Genomic DNA, 27365 nt, shown 5'->3' on the forward strand with positions numbered 1-27365 from the left:
TAACCATTCACCTACCAGTCACTCACCCACACACCTTCTCTCACATTCACTCACACTGCATTCTCCATGCGAGCACCCACCCAGAACATTCACACACAATCACACTCATAACCATTCACCTACCAGTCACTCACCCACACACCTTCTCTCACATTCACTCACACTGCATTCTCCATGTGAGCACCCACCCAGAACATTCACACATAATCACACTCATAACCATTCACCTACCAGTCACTCACCCACACATCTTCTCTCACACTGCATTCTCCATGCGAGCACCCACCCAGAACATTGACACACAATCACACTCATAACCATTCACCTACCAGTCACTCACCCACACACCTTCTCTCACATTCACTCACACTGCATTCTCCATGCGAGCACCCACCGAGAACATTGACACACAATCACACGCATAACCATTTACATACCAGTCACTCACCCACACACCTTCTCTCACATGCACTCACACTGCATTCTCCATGTGAGCACCCACCCAAAACATTGACACACAATCACACTCATAACCATTCACAACCAGTCGCTCACCATTACACCTTCTCTCATTCACTCACACATGCACCCAGGACATTCACACTGCATTCTTCACACAGGCGCCCCCCCCAGAACATTGACATATTATCCCGTTCATACACAGTCACTCAACCATACAGCTTCTCTCACATTCACTCACACTGGATTCTCCATGTGAGCACCCACCCAGAACATTGACACACAATCACACTCATAACCATTCACCTACCAGTCACTCACCCACACACCTTCTCTCACATTCATTCACACTGCATTCTCCATGCGAGCACCCACCCAGAACATTGACACACAATCACACTCATAACCATTCACCTACCAGTCACTTACCCACACACCTTCTCTCACATTCACTCACACTGCATTCTCCATGCGAGCACCCACCCAGAACATTGACACACAATCACACTCATCACCATTCACCTACCAGTCACTCACCCACACACCTTCTCTCACATTCACTCACACTGCATTCTCCATGTGAGCACCCACCCAGAACATTCACACACAATCACACTCATAACCATTCACCTACCAGTCACTCACCCACACACCTTCTCTCACATTCACTCACACTGCATTCTCCATGTGAGCACCCACCCAGAACATTCACACACAATCACACTCATAACCATTCACCTACCAGTCACTCACCCACACATCTTCTCTCACATTCACTCACACTGCATTCTCCATGCGAGCACCCACCCAGAACATTGACACACAATCACACTCATAACCATTCACCTACCAGTCACTCACCCACACACCTTCTCTCACATTCACTCACACTGCATTCTCCATGCGAGCACCCACCCAGAACATTGACACACAATCACACGCATAACCATTTACATACCAGTCACTCACCCACACACCTTCTCTCACATGCACTCACACTGCATTCTCCATGTGAGCACCCACCCAAAACATTGACACACAATCACACTCATAACCATTCACAACCAGTCGCTCACCATTACACCTTCTCTCATTCACTCACACATGCACCCAGGACATTCACACTGCATTCTTCACACAGGCGCCCCCCCAGAACATTGACATATTATCCCGTTCATACACAGTCACTCAACCATACAGCTTCTCTCACATTCACTCACACTGGATTCTCCATGTGAGCACCCACCCAGAACATTGACACACAATCACACTCATAACCATTCACCTACCAGTCACTCACCCACACACCTTCTCTCACATTCACTCACACTGCATTCTCCATGAGAGCACCCACCCAGAACATTGACACACAATCACACTCATAACCATTCACCTACCAGTCACTCACCCACACACCTTCTCTCACATTCACTCACACTGCATTCTCCATGCGAGCACCCACCCAGAACATTGACACACAATCACACTCATAACCATTCACCTACCAGTCACTCACCCACACACCTTCTCTCACATTCACTCACACTGCATTCTCCATGTGAGCACCCACCCAGAACATTGACACACAATCACACTCATAACCATTCACAACCAGTCGCTCACCCATACACCTTCTCTCATTCACTCACACATGCACCCAGGACATTCACACTGCATTCTTCACACAGGCGCCCCCCAGAACATTGACATATTATCCCGTTCATACACAGTCACTCAACCATACAGCTTCTCTCACATTCACTCACACTGGATTCTCCATATGAGCACCCACCCAGAACATTGACACACAATCACACTCATAACCATTCACCTACCAGTCACTCACCCACACACCTTCTCTCACATTCACTCACACTGCATTCTCCATGCGAGCACCCACCCAGAACATTGACACACAATCACACTCATAACCATTCACCTACCAGTCACTCACCCACACACCTTCTCTGACATTCACTCACACTGCATTCTCCATGTGAGCAACTATCCAGAACATTCACACACACAATCACATTCCTACCCATTCACACACCAGTCACTGACGTGTACATGTTTTCTCACATTCACTGCATTCTCATTCACATGACAGGTGCAATGTGGATGGAGAGAGAGTCAGGAGGAGAGGTGGTGAGTTTAACCAAGAGCAGTTCACAATCCTCTATCACGGGCATAGTTGACAGCCTTATATGTAAGGCATCTTTGAAGATAAGGGCGAGTCCTCCACCTCTGGCATCTGGCCTGTCAAATCTGAGGCTAGCAAAGACATCTGGTGTAGCTAGAGAGTGGGCCGGGCCTGAGGCTTGATGGAGCCAAGTTTCAGTGATGGCTCATGGATATCTAGGGCATATGCCATGATAGATCTAGCAATGATAAGGGCTCCTTTAGGAGGGGCAGGTGTAGCTGCATCCAGGTGGGTAGCTCGAGGTGCCTTATTGTTTCGCTGTAGACGTAATATGTTATTAGTACTATTAGGCTTGTTGCTGCATACTCTGTTCATACAGGGCTGGCTAATTAGAGGAGTAATTTGCACAGAGTGAGCCCTCTGTCTGTTACAGGAGGTTCTATGAACTAGGTGCTTTATACATTCTAGGCCTCAAAGTGGGAGTGCATGACCCTAGATTTAGGTTTCTATCCCCAATAGTAGCCAGGAAGCAGTGTGGACTTATTTTAGTAGTTCTAGAAGCAAGCCTGCTATTACTGGCTGTTAAAGTGGCTGAGACTGAGGTGTTCTCTGTTCGTGGTGCTAGCGTTACGGCATAGGATGTTGGATAGGACGGTAGGAATTCTAGCCAGGAAGTAGTGTGAGCGGCGTGAAAGATGCAGTCCTTGGGCAACTGGAATGAGTGTAGGCCTTAACGGGAGTGGCAGCCATCTAGCAGTAGTGTGGTACCAGAGACTCTTTGGCCTTAGGAACTATTAGTTATGTTGTGATGTAGGATGGTGATAGTGAGCGAATTCTGGGTCTGTGATACAGCAATGGCGGTATTCTGGAGGGTGCGGCTTGGAGGGGGATGAGGCATATTGCGATGGAGCTAATGCAGCTCAGTGGGCAGGGCAATGCATACTTTCCCGGCGGCTTGTGGGGCTACTGTGGGACGCCAGATAGGGCAGGATGGTAATGGCAGGGAGGCACAACGATCGAGTGGATGGAAGTGTGCTGGGCATTGGGAGAGACTGTGTAACCTTAACTACAAAAATTATATAGAGAGACAGCATGCAGGAGGGGATAAACCTGGGAGGATCTTGGCATGGCTCTATAAGAGTGAAACCCCTAGACCCATGATCAGGACAATAATAAGAGAAGACGGAAGGGTGGTTGATATCAAGGTTTAAAGATGTAGGACGGCAAGCATGCCCTAAGTGTGATGAAGAGAATGCGGGCATGGTGCATATGTTTTGGTCATGCCCGGTTATTGAGCGCTTCTGGAGCGAAGTGGCACAAAAGCTAGCGGAAAGAGGAGTCAAGATTGTAGTGGACACAGTGTGGGCCTGTTTGGTGGTGGGGTTCCCTAGACCACAGGAACTTAAGCATGTGAGCAAACTGAAGGACCTGGCATATGCGCTCGCCAAGAGGAGAATTGCTATGCGGTGGAAGACATGCCATGGGCCACGATTAGAGGTGTGGTGGAAAGACTTGCAGAAATGGGCAGAGTCGGAAACCATGGTATGGCTAGAAGCGAGCAATTCCGGGGGGGAGGAGGAGACAGAGACCCTGATGGCCTGGAAATTATTAATAGCAGAGTTGTTTGGGTCAATAAAAGACCCGACGGAACCTGTAGAAGAGGAGACCCTATTATATGAAGCAGGAACAGAATATGAGAAGTAGTAGGCTCGGAACGGGGGGAGGGATAAGGGAAGCAGTGAACATGTTTAAGAAAATATTATGGAAATGTTATCAAATATACTGCAAGTTTGGTTTGTATTGTTTGTTAAACTATTAAAAAATGTTTTAAAAAAAACTGTTTTTTAGAACTGTTTTTACCAAAGCATTTTACATAGCACATTTTTATGAAAAATTGTTCACACTCAACCCAAATTAGTACGAGTACAAATAATGTTGGCCAGCTTCTCCCTTCCTCCCCAATCGCAGAATGCCACCCTCATACTCCTCGCTTTTGAAAGAGTCTTGCTCTGACCCTCGCCTCCAGGCCCCCCTTTGTGGACCATCCCGAAAATGTGTAGACCACTAATTTATATCCAGAGCTACTGTCTACGGGCCACTGGTGCAGAAAACTAGAGATTTTTTAAATGAGCCATCATCCACTTGAAGCCCAGGGGTGCATGGGGGATCTGGAAACCAATCTGGGGCCAGATTACAGAAACTTTGCACTGGTGCAAGTGCAAAGTTTGCAGGGTATTAGCATGGTAAAAACACTGGGACACATTAAAAAATCATTGCACCTCGACAAGTGCAGTTTGGCATATTAAAAGCACCCGGGCTAAAATTGCCATAGTGCTAAAAAGATACATTTTGTATGCATTTTTGCATCAGGACAAAGATTGCCCTAATGCTAATACCATTCCGTATTAGCACTAGAGCAAACTTTGCCCTGGTGCAAAAATGTAGTAAAAATGCCCTAGTGCTAATACTGTGCAAATACCATGCAAACCTTGCACTTGCACTAGTGCAAAGTTTCTGTAATCTGGCCCCTGGTGTCCCACCTTCCTCTGGAGAGATGCCAGGGTCCCCTCACACCAGAAGGGAGACAATGAAACACAAACAGATTCAACAAAGGAGGAAATGAGGTCATGGGGCCTTGCTGGAAATGAGGTCATAGGGCCCAGTTGAAGGTGACACTAGCACCAGCCACAACTGGAAGCAAAGGAGGAAATGAGGTCATGGGGCCCTGTTGAAGGTGGCACTAGCACCGGCCACAACTGGAAGCAAAGGAGGAAATTAGGTCATGGGGCCCTGCTGAAGGTGGCACTAGCACCGGCCACAACTGGAAGCAAAGGAGGAAATGAGGTCATGGGGCCCTGTTGAAGGTGGCACTAGCACCGGCCACAACTGGAAGCAAAGGAGGAAATTAGGTCATGGGGCCCTGCTGAAGGTGGCACTAGCACCGGCCACAACTGGAAGCAAAGGAGGAAATGAGGTCATGGGGCCCTGTTGAAGGTGGCACTAGCACCGGCCACAACTGGAAGCAAAGGAGGAAATTAGGTCATGGGGCCCTGCTGAAGGTGGCACTAGCACTGGCCACAACTGGAAGCAACTGCATCTTTCAGAACTTTGTGAGCCTCCCACACATGCAGAAAGTGTGTCATCGGCTTGAAGCATAGGTGCTGCCAGGACGCACCTGGGATTCCACCTTCCTCCACTCGGGAAGTGAGGCCTCCATCCACCCCGGGGAACTCCATCACATGCCAACAGTTTGGGCTTGTGTTGGCATCTAATAGCAGTGCCTGCGAAATGCCTAATACTTTATAGACATGGTCAGTCACTGGGAGGGCAAATAACCAAACGCCTACAAAATACACCTAAAGAGAAGTGCCTGCAACTTCAAGTAGTCAGTTCTGCGCTCTGCTGGGCGGCAAAATAAGGTAGCAACCAAAAGAGCGTTTGCCGCTGCGTCCAGCAAGATAAACATAGGTTTCAGCTCGGCACTACTAAAAAGAAAGAAATATCCTGAAACTTGATTGTCCTTATTCTGGTCAATCACAGATAGATGAAATCCTGATTCTGCCTCAATGGGAGTCAAACATCTGACCTATAGATAGCATTCTGTGCTCAGCCAGCAGCATTCGCTCAACCCAGCCATCTATTCTAGCTAGCAAAGCTAACATGTTTCCCTCACCTCTAACCTGCCTCTGTCCCTCACTTCCTCTCCCTCCACTCTAGCACGTCACCCATCATGGTCACATCCTGAGCGCAGCTGGCTGTACTGCTTACCTGCACTTAAAAATGTCCAATGTTGGTTTTCCTTAATATTTGTATGTCCACTTATCAGGGTTTAGCCTTGGAGCAGCAGCAAAGGTGCAGAGATAGTGTGGGGCATTACTGACCCGGTCTTAAGTGGGTTGGACATGAGCCTAAAACAGTGGCAAGCCTCCATGTTGGCCAGCGATGCCTGCTGACTGGAACAAAAGCAACCCTGTGATCCTGAGTGTTCTGCCAAGGAGAAAACAAGATGCATGTAGCGCTTGCTTTAAGAGTGTCGCTTCCAGGAAAGCGCTACACCAGAGACCACTGCTGCACAAACAAGCCAAAAAGATTGGGGCGTGTGGGGAGAGCATTGGGAGACACGCAAGTCTCACCGCAGTTTGTTAGTGCCGGTAACTGGCATAAAGTCTAGCTTCATCACAGAATGGACAAGTAACCACCTTTGTTTGACCCGGATATACTTTCCAGGATCTGAGCTTGCACACCTACTGGCATTCTGTTCTACTGTCCCATGGAGGGTACTGGTGGAGAGTTCAAGTCTCCTGTGTCTTCAGGTGAATACACAACAGAGTTCAACCTCATGTCTTTGTTGGGTTCTCAGGGTCACTGGGGGGGGGGGCACACCTTGCTCACCGGGTGGCGAGGGGAAGATGAACGTTTTAGCTCTATTATCTTTCAATCAAGGAGGTGGCTAATCAATGATACACATAATTGAGCGGAACTTGCAAACATGTCCCAGGGGCTGCCCTGCCCTACCTGCAATATTCACCAGCCACACCTTGCATCTCTGTTCTGTGGTCTTTTCGTTTCAGAACAGGTGAAAAGCCAACCTAGCCAACAGACTTGCTTCCTGAGAAAAGGGGAGCCACCCAGCAAGGTCAAAATTGCCCTAAACCAACAGAAATGCTTGCTTACCATTTCTCAATCAGGTGGAATGTTTAAATGACAGTTCCCAAGCAGGAAGAAGGCACTTCTACAGCTGTTAATTCTTTTCTGGAAGCATTGACCTTGATTTTCCCATTGAAAAACAATTTTTCAAAACAGGCCCATAATGTTTACTAACAGATAGCATTGCCATACAGTTTTTTTTTGTGTCTTTATGACTTGACTGAAAAGCTGCATAATGCATAGAAGTTTTTTTAGGCTGACATCATTGTGCATTCATATACTTGTATTCTTTTGCTCCAAATAGGGAAAACTATGTTTGGTTCACATAAGTATTTATATATTTGTCATTTTAGTTTAGAGTGTGATTTGTGTACACAATCCTGTGAACATAGGACAGTGCTCAAAATCCCGAGCACTGTCCTCTGTGTGCGTGCGCAGGATTTTGCTTGCTCTTTGTATTTCGGCACCATGTTGCCTGCAGGAGTCAGCTAGAAATCTTGAATGCGAGTAAAATCCAGCAAACACACAGAGGACAGTGCTCAAGTCAGAAGGGATCTCATGGTTAACGACGGCAGTGTGGGGTTTCATGTCTTATTGGAAGTTTCTTATTTGAACACTTTACAGTTGGTTTACAAACGGTAGGGAAGGAAAACAACGGAAAAGCAAATGCATCGAAGGACAACAATAGAGGTGGGGTGAGCCAAACAATTTATGTGTGAAGCCGAGCCCAATCAGTCTGATTGCGGGACCATGAGGGGCAAGCATCTGCACGACCCTTCTCAGCTAACAGAGGCAATCATTGAGCCAGTAAGGGTTCAAGCACTTCATGACATGTATCACAACATTGCCGATTTTGTGTTCTAAGACATTTACACATATTAAAACTGATTTAAAAAGGACGAGCAATAGCCGTAGCTATATTTAAAAAAACAAGGACATAGAATGCAGAAAGACAGAAAAAATGACTGCTGTTGAAAATATTATAAATTAATTTAGTTATTTAAAAAAAAGATTATACTCACATGATTTAATGTTCCTTAGAGACCGTCATCCAATATGGCTGCCTCCATGGAAGAGCTTAAAGAGATGGGCAGGAATGGGTGGATTAGCATGGCTAGGGGCGGGTAATGGGAGGGATTCAATAACCTAACAACTGTGTATCCCTCCTCAAATGTCATATCCATTGGATAAGCATTGCAGACCCTCATTCAAAGCCCATATTTGAAGCTCTTATGTTAAAGCTCTTATTTTAATGACAATAGTTTCGTCTTAAAGTTCGCGCTTTCAACGCCACCTAATAGCCAAAACTAAAAAGGTTGCCCAGGAGTTACTGAGTCCTGCAAAACATATGTTTTGGTCAGTTACAGTTTGCACTCCCCATGGAATGTGTCATTCTATTTACTGTGTGCCACTCATAATGCACTTTCGTTTACACCCAAGCCTCCACACTGCCTGAAAGGTCTCCCTCTCAATGACCCATTTCACGCTTTTAGTTGAGTTTATGGGGGAGCAAGGAGAAAGGCGGCTAGGGAGGCGATCACTTAGGCCCTCATTACAACACCGGCGCTAAACCATGGCGCTATTAGCACCATGGTTGGTGCCGGTCTTGTAACGGGTCCGCCATGGTTCAATGGGGAATTACCACCCCATTCCAAGGTTGGCAGGGCGCTAATTCACCATTGAACCATGGCCCTTCCCCATTCCCATTTTCGCCCCATAGGGCTCTATTGGAATGGGGAAGGCGCTAAGTACGGTACCGCAAATTGCGGTACCGTACTTAGCACCAAGGTCCCTTTGCGGGTCCCTACTTTAACGGCTGGTGTAGACCAGCCGTTAAGGTCGGGTCCCGCAAAGGGACCTCGTAATCAGGCTCTAATGGGTTAACAGCGCCGCAGCCTTTTACGGCGCCGTTAACCCATTAGCGCCAGGGTTGTAATGAGGCCCTTAGTCTTTCTTTTCCCAATCTGGGGGTAGAGGTTCACTTTGTGCTCCATCAGACCCTCACTGCATACTTCCAGTGCTAAAACCTGGATATTTCGAACCACTTGGGAAGCACTTTCTGCAGCATGTGCTACAGTCTCATTACAGACATTATTTTCTTGTCTCTGCATTTGAAGGCCTCTTCCGAGCAGCTGTTCCTAGTGGAGCCTCCACTGGAATCTATGAGGCCCTGGAGCTGCGAGATGACGACAAGTCCCGATTCCTGGGAAAAGGTAAGAGCATGGACTATCCTCCCGCGGTCTCTTTGGGGGGCAGGGGGGAAACAGGTTCTGTCCTTATGATAGTTCCCAAGCAAAGTGGGTTAGGGTCAGGGGCAGTGGTCAAAGTGTATGAAAAGACGTACTGGACCTATGCTCCGTACTGGCCTGCACCCACTCCCTACAAACCCATCACCACTACCCCTCCTGTGCACAATACAAACCCCCAAACACATGCACGTGCTGTTTAAGGGAACGTTCAGTGCAGTGCACTGAAAGTGCAAGTGTCAACTTCTTCCTACACTTTTATTTTAAAACGAAACCATTCCGTAACGTATAGGAACAGTAAAATGTAATTTAAAAGTAGATGAGCACTGCCGCTCCCGCCCACTTTGACCACTGGTCAGGGGTGAAGTGCGCTCTAGGTGGGTGAGGTGCAAGGCTCTGGCAGCGGTTGTGGGGGCTGATTTTTGTGCAAGAAGAGTTGCAAGATTCCCGTGCGGCATACGCCAGGCTGATCAGAGGGGGGTGTTACTGGGCCACTTCCCACTCAGCCCTCACTATCTCTGTCACTGATTGAAAGGCACTTTACAAGTAACAGTGTGGGCTTGCACTTTCATGGCTGTAGAGTGAGAAATAATTAGGCACAATGCATGCTGCAGGGAGAGGTATGAGGTGCGCTCCTAGGCTTCAGGGTGAGGTTGGAAATTGTGGTGGAGGCTGGTTGCCTCATTGCTACGTTTCCCAGTTCCATGCACGACCCCTCGATGTAGTCCTTGTTTGTGCTTCCAATTGGAACGTGTAGTTTTGGTTTTCCCATTGCTTGGGTGGGCTACAAGTCCCAGCATGCTGTGCAGAAAAAAAACAGGACTGGCTCAAAGATTCGGCATGGAAAAGGAAAACCTGGCAGATATAGTTTTAGTGTGAGAGGGAGTCAAGGGTTCCCGATGGGGCACCAGACAACACAATATCACTACTTTAAAGGCAGCACGGAGTACATCAAAAAGGAGATTCTGGTTTTCTTGCGGGGCAACGGCCCCGCCCCCAGTGACACCCCCACTATCTCTGACAACGGTTGAAAGGAACTTTGAAAATTGCATTCTGGGCTACTCCTCTCAGAGCTGCAGAGCAAGGAGCAAACCGTGCACTCCGTGCTGCAGGGAGAGTAAAGAGTTGCATTCTCGCCCACAGGGTGAGGTCTGAGAAACAGCCTCACACTCTGACCCTCCCACCTCCACACACTGAACTTTATTTACTTTCTTTCTTGCAGGTGTTCTCCAGGCTGTGGAAAATATAAACAGCATGATCGCCCCAGCGCTGCTTGAGTCTGTAAGGCATTTTATGTGCATATTTTCAGTTTCATCTGCATATTTCTGTGACTTTACTTATCGTTAACGTATATCTTTGGCAATCTGTTTGTATGTATTCATTTTTTCTCCAGCTAACGCTTTTGTGAGGGTGAATATACCTACTTATTTCAACAATGTCTGGTGTTAGAATGGATTTCTAAACTCTGGCCTGATGGACAGAAGTATAGGAGGCCACCCTATTTTAGTGAAACAGGGAACCTTCTGGACAATGCCAGACCAATCACGGTAGCTTCGCAGGTGGTCAGGACAAAGTCTCAGGAGGAGTGAGAATGATCAGAAGCCCACAATGAGCACACACAGTCAAGATTCCACAGAATACGCTTAGACAGGTGTATAGCAAAAATACATATACATTTATTTTAGGCCCAATAAAACAACACAAATAACCAAACAAATAATGCAACAGTTACCACACAAGCATTTCACTATTTAACATATATACAACTACTGTATCCTAATGCGATAAAGGGAGGAAAACATCCACAACCTGTAACAGAAGGGGTGTTAACAGGAATTATGCATTAGGCAGTCTTCAAGATGGAAACCCTAACTTATTCAGTCCAGCCCTAAGAAAAGAGGGGAGCCTTGTGCTCAATGTACAGCAGTGCGTAAAAACGTGTGGTCATGCGTAAAGCGAAGACAGTACCTTTTCAAGATGCTGGGACAGTTAGGTAAGGGTCCTGAAGGGGGTAGAAGAAGTTCCAATCACCAGCGAAGGGTCTGCCCTCGCGGACAGATCAGTTTTCTGATGTTTGAAACCGGCTAAGGAGCACAGGCGATCCCAACCAAAGAGAGGATCCCAAGGAACCCTTGTGCATGAAAACAAATGGATAAGCCAGGGGCCACTGGTATGTTATGCAAGTACTCACCGGCCCTTGCTCCAATCCAGACCAAACTATGCTAGTTCAGTCGAGGTCATCTGAGGTGGTAAATTCTGCCTTTACTTCTTGGATCCAGCTCTCAGGTGCTGCAGGACGGGACAATAGTCTGTGATGGGACAGTAGCCACAACTCTGCCCACGAAGGAAGGAGGAAGAAAATTCCAGTGCAGCAGGACTCACAGCAGAGAAGGCGGGAAAGTCACCCACAGCAACTGTCACCACAACGTAGTGATGCAGGGACCGCAAAGGCTTGCAGCGTGATGCACTCTCCTAATTGGCAACCCAGTGGAGCTAGGCCTATGAAATTTGGTGGAAGATCCACAAGCCGGGATTCCCAAAGTTTCAAGTCCCAACTCAAAATGGCGGCGCTCCTATGCAATGTCCTGGAACAGAGCTGGTCAGTTCACTGGATGGCCCAGGATCACTTCTGAGAAGGCTCTTTTGGCAGGAAATCAGGAGCCGCTGAGAGTAGTTGTTTCCAGTACTCAAATGGGTCGAAGCGTCCTTGCTGGACTTCTAAGGTTCAGAATAAAGCAAGTGTTCAGGGTGTCAAACCTTCCAGCTCGTCCACGTGTCTGCTTCAGCTCACAGGATACTTGGCTCCTTTGGTAGTTCGGTATGAACCACTGTAGATTGACCTGGAATGGGTGCAGGGCCCATTCTTTTATCCAAAGTTCAATGCGTGATTGAATCTTGACAACCAATAGAAGATCTGCCTCTTTGCATGTGCACCAGCCGTGGTCCAATCATGGTCCACGGTGGTCCTCATGTATTCATGCATAACAGACATCCTGGCACCAGTAGTGTGCATTGGGACCAGTCCCAACCCTCTTCCTGGGCAATAGCACACATGACATGCAGGAGCCTGCGAAAGATGCGGTTTTCGCCGGAGGCTACATGCCCAAATAAGGAAGTCCCGGGTCAGCTCAACCTAAGTGAAGGCTAAGGACAAGATGGCCAAAGGACAGAACAAAAGGCTTTGTGGCACGGCCATTTTCGGCACTGGCCATAGTCATGAGCAATCTGTGGTAAACGTGGTGTGGTTCTCTAAAAAGTAGTAACAATACCATTACAGTAAACTGCTGCTACCAGTTTGTCCTAGGCACACTTGTACATTCGCCAAAAATACCTTAGAGGGTGTCTAGGGCCATAAAACAAAAAGGACCCCAGTGCACTGTACAGTAATGTACTTTGTGCACTGATAAAAAGTTAACAAGAAATGGCAACAAAGTCAGATACTAAGGGAAACATAGTTTCCCAGTACTCACAGTCACACGGACATGTCAATTTCCCCATAACAAATTAGTGCAAGTGCAGGGAAGTGCAGCTGAAGGCTGTGCTCCACTGGAAAAAGTCAGGCTAGGATAGCCAAACAAAAACAAAAAGTGGGGGTCCATAATATGGAGAGGAAATGGTATTCAAAGAAATCTTTCCTAACATCTGGGAGTTGCTGCAGGCCCATATAGGTCCTTATTGGGCCTAATAAATAAGCTGTCTGCTGCCTCAGCTGTTTTGAAACTTTATTGAAAGTTACCTAAAGGCTGGACCTTCCGTCCTTAGACTTAGACGGTATAGGAACGTTTAACACATCGAGACAACACCAAAATCGGGGCAAAAAAATTAAATACAAACAGAAGGAGATAAAAATTAAAAAATACAGGAAAACATTTAGTAGCTTAAGATGTTTCACTTTTGTCTGGCAGTCTCTTGGCTTCTTGCGTGAACCAAATTGCTGTGAGAGCCCTTTTCTCTAATGGAACAGCTGGACTAAATACAATGGTGCGGCAGGTGACCATAAGCAATGCTAGTGGTTCTTATACATTCAAAGATTTGCATCAACTTTTGGTTATAATTGAGGCAGATGTGGACCGCTTGCTCGCTAAATCTAGGGAGTCAACCAATATCCAACTGGTGCAGCAAGGTCCAAACATGTCTAGACTGCACTAATTGGCAGCAGGAGAAAGACTGTTTTTTGCATATTGCCTGTCCCTGTTTGTGATGAGGCAAATTGAATGAAAATTGATAACATGGAAGGCTGTCCAGAGCAATGCAAGTGGTAATGGAGTGACGCTGAGTGTTGGCAGTGTTGGGAACTCTGTTTTGCTGCCTGACTACCTCGTTGTGAAAGGAAGTCGCTTTTCCCTTCAAAGACCCAGCACAGGTCGCGGAGCGACGCGGAGTGACGCTGAGTGTTGGCAGTGTTGGGAACTCTGTTTTGCTGCCTGACTACCTCGTTGTGAAAGGAAGTCGCTTTTCCCTTCAAAGACCCAGCACAGGTCGCGGAGCGACGCGGAGTGACGCTGAGTGTTGGCAGTGTTGGGAACTCTGTTTTGCTGCCTGACTACCTCGTTGTGAAAGGAAGTCGCTTTTCCCTTCAAAGACCCAGCACAGGTCGCGGAGCGACGCGGAGTGACGCTGAGTGTTGGCAGTGTTGGGAACTCTGTTTTGCTGCCTGACTACCTCGTTGTGAAAGGAAGTCGCTTTTCCCTTCAAAGACCCAGCACAGGTCGCGGAGCGACGCGGAGTGACGCTAAGTGTTGGCAGTGTTGGGAACTCTGTTTTGCTGCCTGACTACCTCGTTGTGAAAGGAAGTCGCTTTTCCCTTCAAAGACCCAGCACAGGTCGCGGAGCGACGCGGAGTGACGCTGAGTGTTGGCAGTGTTGGGAACTCTGTTTTGCTGCCTGACTACCTCGTTGTGAAAGGAAGTCGCTTTTCCCTTCAAAGACCCAGCACAGGTCGCGGAGCGACGCGGAGTGACGCTGAGTGTTGGCAGTGTTGGGAACTCTGTTTTGCTGCCTGACTACCTCGTTGTGAAAGGAAGTCGCTTTTCCCTTCAAAGACCCAGCACAGGTCGCGGAGCGACGCGGAGTGACGCTAAGTGTTGGCAGTGTTGGGAACTCTGTTTTGCTGCCTGACTACCTCGTTGTGAAAGGAAGTCGCTTTTCCCTTCAAAGACCCAGCACAGGTCGCGGAGCGACGCGGAGTGACGCTGAGTGTTGGCAGTGTTGGGAACTCTGTTTTGCTGCCTGACTACCTCGTTGTGAAAGGAAGTCGCTTTTCCCTTCAAAGACCCAGCACAGGTCGCGGAGCGACGCGGAGCGACGCGGAGTGACGCTGAGTGTTGGCAGTGTTGGGAACTCTGTTTTGCTGCCTGACTACCTCGTTGTGAAAGGAAGTCGCTTTTCCCTTCAAAGACCCAGCACAGGTCGCGGAGCGACGCGGAGCGACGCGGAGCGACGCGGAGTGACGCTGAGTGTTGGCAGTGTTGCCAGGGGTGGCTGGGGTCCCTGGGGAGCTGGGAGCCGCCACGGCCCCCGTCCACGCCTCTGTGCCGAACTCCACTCGCTTTTCCTCCTTGCAGCTCCAATCGTATTTTGTGCCTGAACGCGTCTCTCAGTGCATCTATTTTTATTTTTATTTTTTCACTTCTACGTGATCCCTACGACCTCGATGATGAACACCTTAGACCCTGGCCCCTCGGGGATCAATTTGGACAATGTAGTGGTATATCAAGGAGAGGAAGATACCACTCATCCGCTTACACGGCGGCAACGACGCTTCCTGGCTGCAGGCGGCTGTGTTCCCTCTGACCCGCGCTTGGATCTAATGGTAAGTCGCTGCAAGTTCCGTAAAAAGAACTGTGCTTCCTCCACTTCCATAGACTCCGAGAACTTTTTTGATTGTCAGGATATCACCTTAGTTTCGTGCAGTACTGACCTATATCCACTAGCAACGCCAACTTCAACGTCTCCAACTACACTAAAAACATTACAAACAGAGCCCAATAAAACTTATGCGGCGAAGGAGGGAGAGTCCGCTGTGGCTGATGATGCTCATAGAGCATCTTTGGACTCTGCAATTGTTAACTGTGTATCTACAAACACCCAACTGGATAACACAATAGTTAATGCGGAGAAAGGTAATGAACTGCTGCTTACTAAATCTCTTTCAAGCATGGCCGGAACGGTAATTGATTCTGACAAAGACGTACAGGAGATGAGTATCGCCGTCGGTGTTACCACTAGCGGAGGCATGACGAACTGCACAGACCCTATAGACAGTGCGAGTGGCATGGCTAGCAATGGCTGTGAACTTAATGACAAACGGCCTGCCGGACCTTTACATAACCCCAATGAAATTCTCCATATGATGGAAAGAAATACGGGCGAGACTGTGGCCCACAGTGAGTCCTTCAGAAAAACACCACTGATGGATGTTGCTCCTGGGGAAATAGCTCTGATAACACGGTCTAGTCCTGGACCTGCTTCGGACTGTCTGCCATGTGTCAAGAAGAACTGTTACCGATGTAGCCCGATGGTCCTAGCAGACAGGAGTCGTGTAGACTGCGGAACGGAATTATCATCGGTAGGATCCCGCAACCCCTTGGAACAAGTGAAGTCATTGGAGGTATTCTCGACCCGTGAGGAGCACGTCTGCAGTCTCCCACTTGGCCCACTAAACCCAAATGAACTTCCTAAACCTTGGTTAAAACCAGTGACGAAAAGGAAACGTACAGAATCCATCAATGATGATTTTAGCGACCTTATTATTACATCACAAAAAAGGCTCGCCGAAGATAGAGAGCAAGCTGGCTCTCTCTTCACTGGATTGGAAATTTACTGTCCACCGTCTGTGGTAGATATACAACCAGATGCTCGATCTAAGAAAAAATCGAATTTACGTAGGAAAAAATCTAGATTCTCGCGAATAAGATCTCAGAAAAGTAACAAACAGAATAGCCAAATATTAAACATGGCAGAACTGATGGCTAAAGAAATTACGAGAGAACTAAATACACTTATAATGGCTGCTCATACGATTTCGATGTCGCCATATATCAAACTGTACGAACAGCTGAATGAGAATATTAAAGATCAAACCACTCTCATAGCCTTGTTGAACTCGAAAATTATCAATGTGGATCAAGATCTAAATTGGATGAAACAAACTTGGACTGATGACCATCTAAGAGCTGATGCATATATTAAGACCATTGTGGATCAAACCAAAAATAGTGCGATGGACAAACGACTGTTCGCTGAAGTAGCTCGAGAAGCCATAACACTATTGCAACAACATAAATCAAATCCTGCTCTTAAATCAATGATACCTAAAGAGATTATAGAGCAGAATGACGATAAAACAAAGGAACCTACTACGAACAATCCAATAGACTATGAGACCCAAATTATAATCCCAGATACTAGCTTAAATGCAGAGATAATCACGCATGAGATGAGGTGTGAAAAAAGAGATGTTAATGCTCATCCGAGGAAATGTACACAAAAATCAAAACGACCACGAGAAGCTGTCATCTGCACAAAAGATAGAAAAAGAATCTGTAGTAGCGAAAAAACGACTACGCACACCAGACAACTAAAAGATGCTCCACAAAGCTGTGAAGTAAATGAGAAATCATACTTATCTCAAATGCAAGACATTCCCTCTGACAGAGATGAGGATTTAATGTCAGCAAATCCTATAGACAAGTGCACAACGGACGGGGCTATCTCAACCTCTCAATCAGAACAAGGCGTCAATGAACCCGAGACACAAGATCTCAGGATTTCTATGTTTAGGATTGAAGATTCTGGTGTGACAGTCTCTCCTGCCAAGCCAGATTCTATACAAAAAGAGATGTACCCAATATTTGAATTAAAAAAATCAGATGCAACACTAAATAATAAAATCAGAGATAAGATGATTGAGAAAAAATACATAAAGAAAAAACAAAGAAAAAACCAATGTAGATCAAGTGTACGATCATTCTTAAGGAACATCAAAGGGCTTTGTTCTACAATAACCATCAAACAAGTGGATGAAACTGCCGCGAAGGCTAATCCTTGTACAGCGAAAAACGCCATACCAGCTGAGCTACTAAACCTAAAAGACGCATCAAACGACCAACCTGTTGGAATTGCGAGCATTTCTGAAGAGCTTTTAGACCTCTCAACATATGAGCAAGATGATTGGATTGAGATTCCTGATTCGGCCATGTCTGAAGATCGGCCCCCCTCAAACGCCTTAATCAATATTGACCTCAATATAGGGGAAAAAAATCAAGTATTCCCTAAAACGAAGATTCTTACAAAGCAGCCGGTTAGTAGAACTATTCCTCCTTCCAAACCTGGCTGCTCAGATCATGAGACACATGCACTTCAACAAAAAGACACTAACAGTGATTTTCCCAAACACTCTGGCACAATTTTACCCACCGCGGTGGAAATCTCCTCTGATTGTATGACAATTGAGGCTAAAAGAGCGCTTACCTTAGCCACCAAGAAACTCTTACAATCTGAGACAAGGCATAGCTCGAGTAACTCGGACTTGTGGAAATACGAGCAAAACCTTGGCATCTTGGAGGCTAAAATGGCGCTAATGGATAATGGATTAACTGAACCAATTCTGATAAGAGAAGCTGATCTTAAAGTAGGATCTCACCACAAATTCAAACCTTCTTTGGAACATTCTTTAAAAGCTCCATCATCGCTAAAAAAAGAGCCATTTGATTCCGCTAAAACCGACATATCTGGAAGTACAGCAAAACGCACGAGCAAGCGATGCTGATGGCCCTGATCATAGCCTACAAGTTCGAAGATCTAAGAAAATGGGAAAATACCTGTTGCGCTTAGAACGTATAGTGAGAGAAAAGGATGACCTTCTCTTGAATAGGAATAATGTGATGAAGCTATTACATCATATTCCACAACTAAGAACTGTGGCCTCTGATGACATCCTAATAGTAGAATTCGAGGATGAGAAAAATAATGACTGCGTGATCCTGCATATAGCGTCTAAAATCATCTGTGATTCACTTTTAAACGCTGGAACCATTCTGAACTGTATGGGGTTCGATATACACGAAATTCAAAATTCACAGAAGGCAGATCAACCGACAAATAAAGGACTAGTTCTAGTCTATAATCCTGAAACCGAGAATAAAAGAGTGCAATGTGCTGAAGAACTATACTCAAAAAGCAAAAATGTTACTTCTAAGTGCCACAACATTAATGAAACACAAACTTCAGAAACAGAGTTAGTTGAAGTATCAAATGAGCAGATGCACTCCAAAATGAAGAAAGTAATCAATCCACAAAGGGAAGATATGGACTGGTCATGGGTCGCTAAAACCATTAATAACACAAAATATAGCTAATGCCCAAAGATTAAGGAGATGGGTAATATATGCATCGCTTCATGGAACACACGAGGACATTCACATCTCTTTGAAGATACATCAAATGAACTGATGGATATAGACTTGCTCTGTTTACAAGAGACTTGGCTACTGGAATCACCAGTAGCAGACGGCTTTGAGATAGCCTTCAACAGAGCAATTAAAGGGGAAAAAGGACGACCCATGTCAGGAATGTTAACGCTCGCCAAAGTAAAAAGCGGTATACGTATCTTATCTCACACTATTGTGTCACCATATATACAAGTGTGTAAAGTGAAACTTCCGGAGAGATACGCGAACAAAGATAATGTACTAATACTGATTAATATATATTGGCAACACGCAACAACACCATTAGACAACTTCATGGAAACTATCTCAGAAGTAATTTGTAATATCAAAAGGAACGAAAAGGATACAAACATCTTAGTATGTGGAGATTTAAACATAAATTGTCTGTCTATTATAAATGACTCCCTTGAAGAAAAAATAACCAATGGCGAACATGCAGCCAGACGTTGGATGCAAGAGATGGAAGTTTGGAACTTACACTTGCTGAACGGCAATACGCCAGGGGATATTCCCGCCCATCCAACCTGGAGAAGACTCTTGCAAAGCTCGACAATTGACTACATGTTCGTAGACGGAATTCTAAGAAGCGAGGTCTTGTCCCTCAAAATCACCGAAATGAAGGCTAGCGATCACTGCCTAGTAAAGCTGTATTTGAAATCAAACGAATCGAGAAGACCAGTTGCCAATAAAGTATCGACACTTGAAGTAGGCCCTGGTCGTAACAGGTTAAGATTGAGTGAGAATAATATCATATCACTAAGGAAATCACTTGAAAATATAACAGAAATGGAACAAATCGAGTACACAACCCTATTAGAGATATACCGGGAGAAAAAACACACTAAGGTACGACCGGATTTTACACAGCTCCATGCATGGGATGCAGAAGTTAACGAAAAGAAAAAAAATCTGAAAAAAGCACTGAGAATGTTCAAAAACAAGTCCAACACAAATAATCAAAGCATGATAAGAAATCTGAAACAAACCTATAAGAACTGGCTAATCAGCCACAAACACATCATGTTACAGAGAGATGCCGAAATTATGATGGAAGTACTTGCTAAAAGAAAGACTAGAGATTTCTGGGCTCTGCTCAATAACATCTCAACACCCCAGGGAGCCATCATACGCAGAAACATTCAGTAACAATCAACCCAATATAAGAATTTTGCCAGCCTCAGAGCACGAGTGGTCAATTGAAATAAATAAAGAGGAAATCTACAGAAACATTCTAAAACTAAGCACATCCAGAGCACCAGGACCAGATGGTCTAACAAATCAACACTTAAAACAACACCCAGAACTATGGGCAGATATCTGCTACTTATTATTCCGGACCATTCTCCAGACGAAACAAATACCTTCTTCCTGGCGGTGCGCCATTGTAGTACCAATTTTTAAAAAAGGTGATCGAACCGACCCCAAAAATTACCGGCCGATAGCTCTACTTGATGTGGTCGGAATTTTTTTTGCCTCCCAGCTCCAAAACCAACTATCACGTTGGATCCAAGATACTAAAAGATACGATCTTCGGCAAACTGGATTCGTGAAAGGAGTTGGTTGCGGGCTGAATCTAACAATTCTGAACTTTCTGAAAATGGAAGCAATTCGACAAAATAGAAAGATCTACGTAGCACTTGTCGATCTATCTAGCGCTTTTGACACCATCGACCGAGAAATGCTCTGGGAAAAGATGAAGAAATGGAAGTGCCCAGAAAATCTACTACAACCCATAAAGGAACTCCACACGGATACAGTCATTAAAATCCGACTTGATTCAAGTGGAACGTTGAGCAAGCCAATCGAAATGAACCAAGGTGTGAAACAGGGCTGCCCGCTTGCAGCAACGCTGTTTGGTTTATTTATATCCGATATTGGCAATAGTCTCGCAGATGTAAACTCCTTTCCACCAAAAATAAATGGGCAGGCAATAAGTTGGATGCTATATGCAGATGACATTGCACTACTAGACCTTAAACCAATTGGACTAACTCGAAAACTAGCAGCTCTGGAGAGATACGTAGAACAAAATAAACTAAAAATCAATCCAACAAAATCTGAAATAATAATCCTGCAGGACTTAACACGAAATAATAAACGGAGCACAAAAAGTATCCCAAAGTGGAGACTGAGAAATGAAATCTTAAGATGTGTTACAAAGACAAAGTACCTAGGTGTTTGGATTAATAGTAACATAAATGATGCTCCCTGGACAGAGAATGCTAAACAAAAATGCAGACAATTAGCAAGTCAAGGAGTAATAATAAATAAAAAGTTTGGGAAATTCTCGTTACAACCAGTAATCGCCCACTATAACCAAAAAGTGATTCCATCACTGATTTATGGGGCAGAAAGCGCCCTAGGAGTGTCTGCCACTCTATGGCCAGAACTAGAAAATCAATACTGGAGGAGGGTTCTGCATTTACAGAAAGGAATCTCGAGTGCATGTGTGAGATATGAACTTAATTTAATATCCATGCACGCCCGTGTGTTATGGAACATGCTATCCATATATCGGAAAACCATCACAGTAGAATGTTTGCCTCAATTCAAGATCTTACAAAATGCTATGAAGGGCAACAAAGAAACTCTACTATGTAAATGGGCAGCCGGGTGTAAAAAGCAATTGGAACTACTGGGGGCTGATCAAGAGACCCTGAGAAATAACCCGAATTATGTGAAGAAAAAGCTATGGGAACAGGATTGGTGCTCGACAGTTGATGATCGCAATCGCCACAAACTTATGGAAGATGCAGCTATAGAAGCCAAAGATCGAAAACAACTGCCGCAATACTTGATGAGATCAGCTAATGCAAGACACCGAACAAACTATATGAAATTTCGTATGAACTTAATAAACACCAGAGTAAGTCGAGCAATAAGAACGAGGAATCTGGAAACTTTACTCAAGTGTCGTTTCTGTAATAAACATCAAGGAACCCTTAAACACTTGACACTGTACTGTGAGGCCCTGAAAAATCAGAGATCTGTACACTTAGGACACATAGTGCGAAAATACGCCACTTTAAGTGGAGAGGATCTATGGCGAAAATTTCACAACCCATGTGAAAAAGACACCTTTGGGTTGACATACTTCGTGGAAATACTTGAAAGTCTCCTAAAAGAGAACTAAATTAGAGAAAGAATTTAAAAAGTAATGGATGCTTCAAAAATGTTGAAATGTGGTGAAGAGGCAAAGCAAAGCCAGACAAAGGATTGGTAATGGAGTAATAAATCATTTGCAGCGAACAGAGTAATGAAAAATGAGAACAACCAGATCGGGGAGAAGAAATAAGTCATGGAATGCTATACTCTATCATGAAAAATGCACCGTAAAGACCCATTTTTGAAGCACCATAGAGATAGATAGGGGAGGAAATTTGTGTATAATTTTGTTTTTTCAAAAAGTTTGTACAAACTAAATGAAATATAAAAAAAATAAAAAAATAAAAATAAAAAAATGAAGAATTCTGAGGGCTTCCGTCCATCACTTTGTGGTCGCAGTTGCAGGGAGGCTTCCAGGATTCAAGGCCCAAAGTCTCGAAAATGTGGAACATTTGAAAGGAAGAAATGTGCGGAAGGCTCAGGAGTCACAATAGAACACTGCTGGGTCTTTGCTTTTAGAAGCCCATTTGGGAATATGGCATGATGTGCGGCTGCTTCACTTGTACCATCAGCCTCCCATTGCTCATCTCTTCCTAGCCCATCAATGAAGCGCATCAGGAAAATCACCCAAAGCCGGTTTGTTCAGATTTTTTCACTGGACATGCTGGTGAACCGGCAAGGACAAAGAATGTTCTAAAAAAATTAAGAAAAAATAAGCAATTGGATTAAATAAAGGCCCCTTTTGGCAAGGAGATCCCAGCATCGGCTCAGAATGCCCGTACTATTATGCAGTTTCACAAATCTCTCAAAACATGGCTTTTTCCACAACACCTAATCAAGTACTAATCCCAGTGGATGCTCAGATTAACACACAGACCACTAATCACAGTACTGCACTACTGTTAAAAGATGCCAGCCCAAACGCCAGCTCCCCACACCCTGTACAGTGCTCCACTGCTATTGAGCTAGATCTGCACATTAAGCAATAAAATACAAAATGAAAATAAGGCGGGCAGCTCCTCAGAAGCAGGACATTTCTGCAAAGTGGTGTGCACCTCTTCTGGAAACCCTGATGCAGAATCATTGGCTGACCCAGTTTTACTCATGCAGTTGGTTCTCAGACCCTGCATTGTTATGGATCTTGTCTATGGGCCCGCCGAACTGCTGCAACCTTAGTGGGTCAGAGTCCGGCCCTCTTATGGTGATCAAGCCTCACTGTGCACCACCCGTCATGCTTGTGTTGCTAGGTCTGGAAAAGATCTGGGGCTATGCTAATGTCAGGACTGTCGGGACTCACATCTAGCTAGCCTTTTGGTTGTAGCCTCTTCTATCTGGGGCTTCAACCAAAAGACCCCGGGCTATAGCCACACCAGCCCGCCCCTAGAAACGTCTCTGTGTCATAGACACTGAGAAGACATATCTCACCCAGGTCAGCAGTAAACCTGAGTGCTATCACACAACATAGCCAAGCAGTCTAAGGGGTCCACTATGCAGCGTGTCATGCAGTCATTGCCTGCGAAAAAGATCACCAGCTGCAGAAGCACATTGCAAAAGCTGAAGGCACACACATTTTAAAAGATTAGTGCTCGGATTGGGTAAATACCAGGGGGTCAAAGTAACAAAACATGTGTAGCATTTCTGTCCAGAAGTAGGAGGAAATTCTTACCCCCTCCCCATCAGTGTTTCCTTTGCATCCCTTCTTTGTCGCCCTATCCCCATCTACTCCCTGACCGTATTCATGTCTTTCCCTTTCAACTACCTCCTTCTTTTTCCCACAACATACTTCTTTCCTCCGTCCTAATCTCGTCCTCTGTTTCCTCTTTCCCGTTGTGATCTCTTGTGTTCCATTGCATCTCTTCTCCTTTGCACTGTTCTTCTCTCCTCCACTTTCTCATTTCATAGCCCCCTTTGTCTTTCAACCGTCACAGACTCAACTTAATTTATTTTTGATCTGTCTCTTTTTCTATGTTCTACCTTCCGTTTTTGTTTTTAAACCTTTTCTCTTCCAACTTTTATTCTCCCCTCTTTCTTTCCATGTGTCTCCCCTTCTCTTTGTCACTTTCTCTCTCACTTGTTATGCATTTTATCTTCTCCCCTTTTCACTCAGCAGCACTCTCTCAGTCCTCTTTCAAATGTCTCCATATTCAGTTGTCTCCCTACATTTTTAGGTTTGGGTCTACTTGGTTGCAAATATTTGAACTTTTCACATTTGACCAAATTTATTTCACTCTTTATTTGATCGAAAATGCGTGGGGAGACCCCCCCCAACACCCCTCCCTATTCCCTTGCCCCACCCCATATATATATTTAATTAAATTTGACTGAATTTCAACCTAAAATCTGATCGTAAAAATGTGGTCAAATGTTTTTCGCCCAAGTATGCTAATACCAATTTGTATCCTCCATTTCCTCTGCTCTTTTTTTTCTTCCTTTCTTTCTCTCTTTGTTTCTTTCTTTCTCTCACATCACTCCTGATCTAATTCTATACCTCTTCCAGTGTAACACTGTTTGCCATCTATTTTATGAGTGATGTCTACTTAAGCAATCTCTCACACTCATCTGTTTTTTACCCAACTGAATTATGCCCATTACAACGTTTTGATGTATTTTCTTTGTCGTTAGGGCCTGACTGTGACAGAGCAAGAAAAGATTGATAATCTTATGCTGGAGCTGGATGGGACGGACAACAAATGTAAGAGGCTTGTCTTTGAAAAGCTATAGCTGCGAATCAGGCTACAAGGAAGGGATAATAGCATTCCAATCTGTGCCTCCTGAGGGACTAAATGAGGAACTGGAAGTAAAAGGGTGTGAGGATAATATTTACCAGGGGAGCTTGTTAAGGGGAAAATAGATCAGTAATATGACAGAAATACCCAAGAAGGTATTGCTAGAAAAAAGAGACAGGCATGTGGGGAAAACGAAAATGGGAAAATTTAAGAATTTGAAGAAATATTTTGACAACATTGATGATAGAGCGGGATAGGAAAACTACTCTGAATGAAGCCCTTTCTGTGTACACCATTCAATTTGTATTTTGTATTTTATTGGGAGTTATATAGCGCTTTTGCCAAAGCGCTGAACGTACAATGACGGTTCAAGAAGTGATTAAAAAACAAATGAGCAAACCAGTTGTTCCAGGGAGGAGAAAGGGAGGAACAATGGCAGGCTTTTAGATGAGAGCGAAAGATATGAAGAGATAGGGATGAGTGAATATCAGGAGAAAGAGAGTTCCAGAGTTTAGGGGCAAAAAGGGGAAAGGTGCAGAAACGGGATGGAGCACAAGGAGGTTTAGAGGAAGATAACAGATGAAGATGTTAGAGGAGGGTTTGGGAGGAGAGCATGGTGAGATCAGAGCAGCAAGATAGGGAGGGGCAGGTTCATAATAGCATTTAAAGATGATACAAAGAAAATGAAATAAGAGACAGAATTCATAGGAGAGGAGCAAGATAGGCAGAAGAGAAAGGGGGATTGGAAGACAGAGGTCGAAGTGAGAAAATAAGACGAATAGCATAGTAGAAAACAGAGCAAAGAAGAGTAGGGTAGGAGGAGGGCAGGCCAACGACGAAAGAAGAACAATAGTCAAAGATGGAGAAGACAGAAGAGGAAATAAGAAGTTTAACAGCATGAAAAAACAGAAGGGTGTGAATATGATGGATGTGGAAGAGGTGAAAATGACAAATGTGAGCTGTTGAGGAAATATGAGATGAGAAGGAAAGCGATGAGTCGAAGATGACACCAATATTACATGCAGAAAAGGAAAAAGATAGAAAAGGGAGGAGGAAAAAAAGAGCCCAGGAATAGATTGGAGAGAGGGGAGGGAGAGGATTGTGGGAAGAAAGGGATTTCTGTATTGGAGGGATTGAGATGTAGGAAGCGGGGCGACAGTGGCACTGCCACTTGGTTTTGCCTCATGGCAAAGTGGTTGTTTTTCTTTAAAAAGAAAATAAAGGGGCATGACACCATGCAAAAAAACTTCAAAGAAGTAGGGCATTCTTATGAGTGAAAATGAACTTAAGGCCGAACCATAGGGAGACAGTGTTGTCATGAAAGGGGTAGTGTTACCAGGCTTCTGCAATGCCAAAAATGTCAGTGGTGCCTCCATGCTGCGACTTTACTGGTGTGTTTTATCTGTGGGATTGCAGCTCAGTTCGGTGCCAACGCCATCCTTGGGGTGTCTCTGGCCGTGTGCAAAGCTGGAGCAGTGGAAGAAGGGGTGCCCTTGTACCGCCACATTGCCAACCTCGCGGGCAACACAGACCTCATCCTGCCTGTGCCGGTGAGATGTCTTCCAGTGCTTTGTCGCTCTCTCAGAGGTAATGAGAAAACTCCTGCTTGGGTGAGAGGAGGTCCAAGACAATCCACACTCTATCTCTGTTTGTATAGTATTTCTCTCCAATTGGGTTAGGGTACTTCTTTGAGACCTGACACCTTTGGCCCGACTCCTCTTAATATTTAAAATCTGCTATTTATCGCTTTGTATAGAACAATTGTATTTACAATATTAACACAAAGTCAAAATGTGTAGACATGCTATTACTGACTGAAAGATTAAAACCTGGGTAGACGTTTGCTGGGATTTTAGCCTGCAACATAAAGTTGACACACAGTTCTCAGCAGCTGGAGCTTAACTCACTTAGCTATCATACCAGCTAACCTCCCAATGTTGTTTGCAGGCCTTCAACGTGATCAACGGTGGCTCACATGCCGGTAACAAGTTGGCTATGCAGGAGTTCATGATCCTCCCTGTAGGAGCCGAGAGCTTCCGCGATGCTCTGCGGATCGGTGCAGAGGTATACCACAACCTCAAGAGCGTGATCAAGGAGAAGTATGGGAAGGATGCCACCAACGTTGGTGATGAGGGAGGCTTTGCCCCCAACATTCTCGAGAATAGCGAAGGTGAGCGGGAAAGGCAGTCAATGGCTGATTCATGTTAACCTCTTTGAAATAGTTGTAAGATGCCATCAATGTGTTCTGGAAGCACTGGGTAAACTGGCAGCCCTGGTGAAAGGTGGGGCACGGGTGTCAGAAGGCTGGATGAAGATGTTTGCATTTGGAACTTAAAGGCCTGCAGGGTTAAGATGTTTTGTACACACGTGGCATGTGCCAATCTCTAGAAACACTGAAAGAAAGTTCTAAACACAAACCGCTGAGCTGGTTACCCATGGACATGGCTATGGTGAGTTCTTGTAGACTCACTTGGCTACTATTGAGTTCCTGTAAACACAAGTAGCTCCGCCGTGTGTTCTGTAGACACATGTGGCTTTTATGGCCATCCCCATGACATATGTGAGCATAGTTGGCGCACATTGTACA

At 45.2% G+C, this 27365-nt stretch overlaps 1 protein-coding gene across 1 annotated transcript in view; it reads left to right on the top strand.

Moving 5' to 3' along the window:
* The window catches only part of ENO2 (enolase 2), a 120986-nt gene that overhangs the window by 36661 nt on the left and 56960 nt on the right, over positions 1 to 27365 (top strand). The window contains exons 3-7 of the mRNA XM_069650646.1: positions 9367 to 9462; positions 10718 to 10776; positions 24675 to 24744; positions 26195 to 26328; positions 26726 to 26948. Coding sequence (XP_069506747.1) covers positions 9367 to 9462; positions 10718 to 10776; positions 24675 to 24744; positions 26195 to 26328; positions 26726 to 26948 — 582 coding nt within the window. The remainder of the gene's footprint in view (positions 1 to 9366; positions 9463 to 10717; positions 10777 to 24674; positions 24745 to 26194; positions 26329 to 26725; positions 26949 to 27365) is intronic.

This window comes from Ambystoma mexicanum, chromosome 3p, assembly GCF_040938575.1.
Source record: "Ambystoma mexicanum isolate Mex_15411 chromosome 3p, UKY_AmexF1_1, whole genome shotgun sequence".
NCBI classification, from domain to species: domain Eukaryota; kingdom Metazoa; phylum Chordata; class Amphibia; order Caudata; family Ambystomatidae; genus Ambystoma; species Ambystoma mexicanum.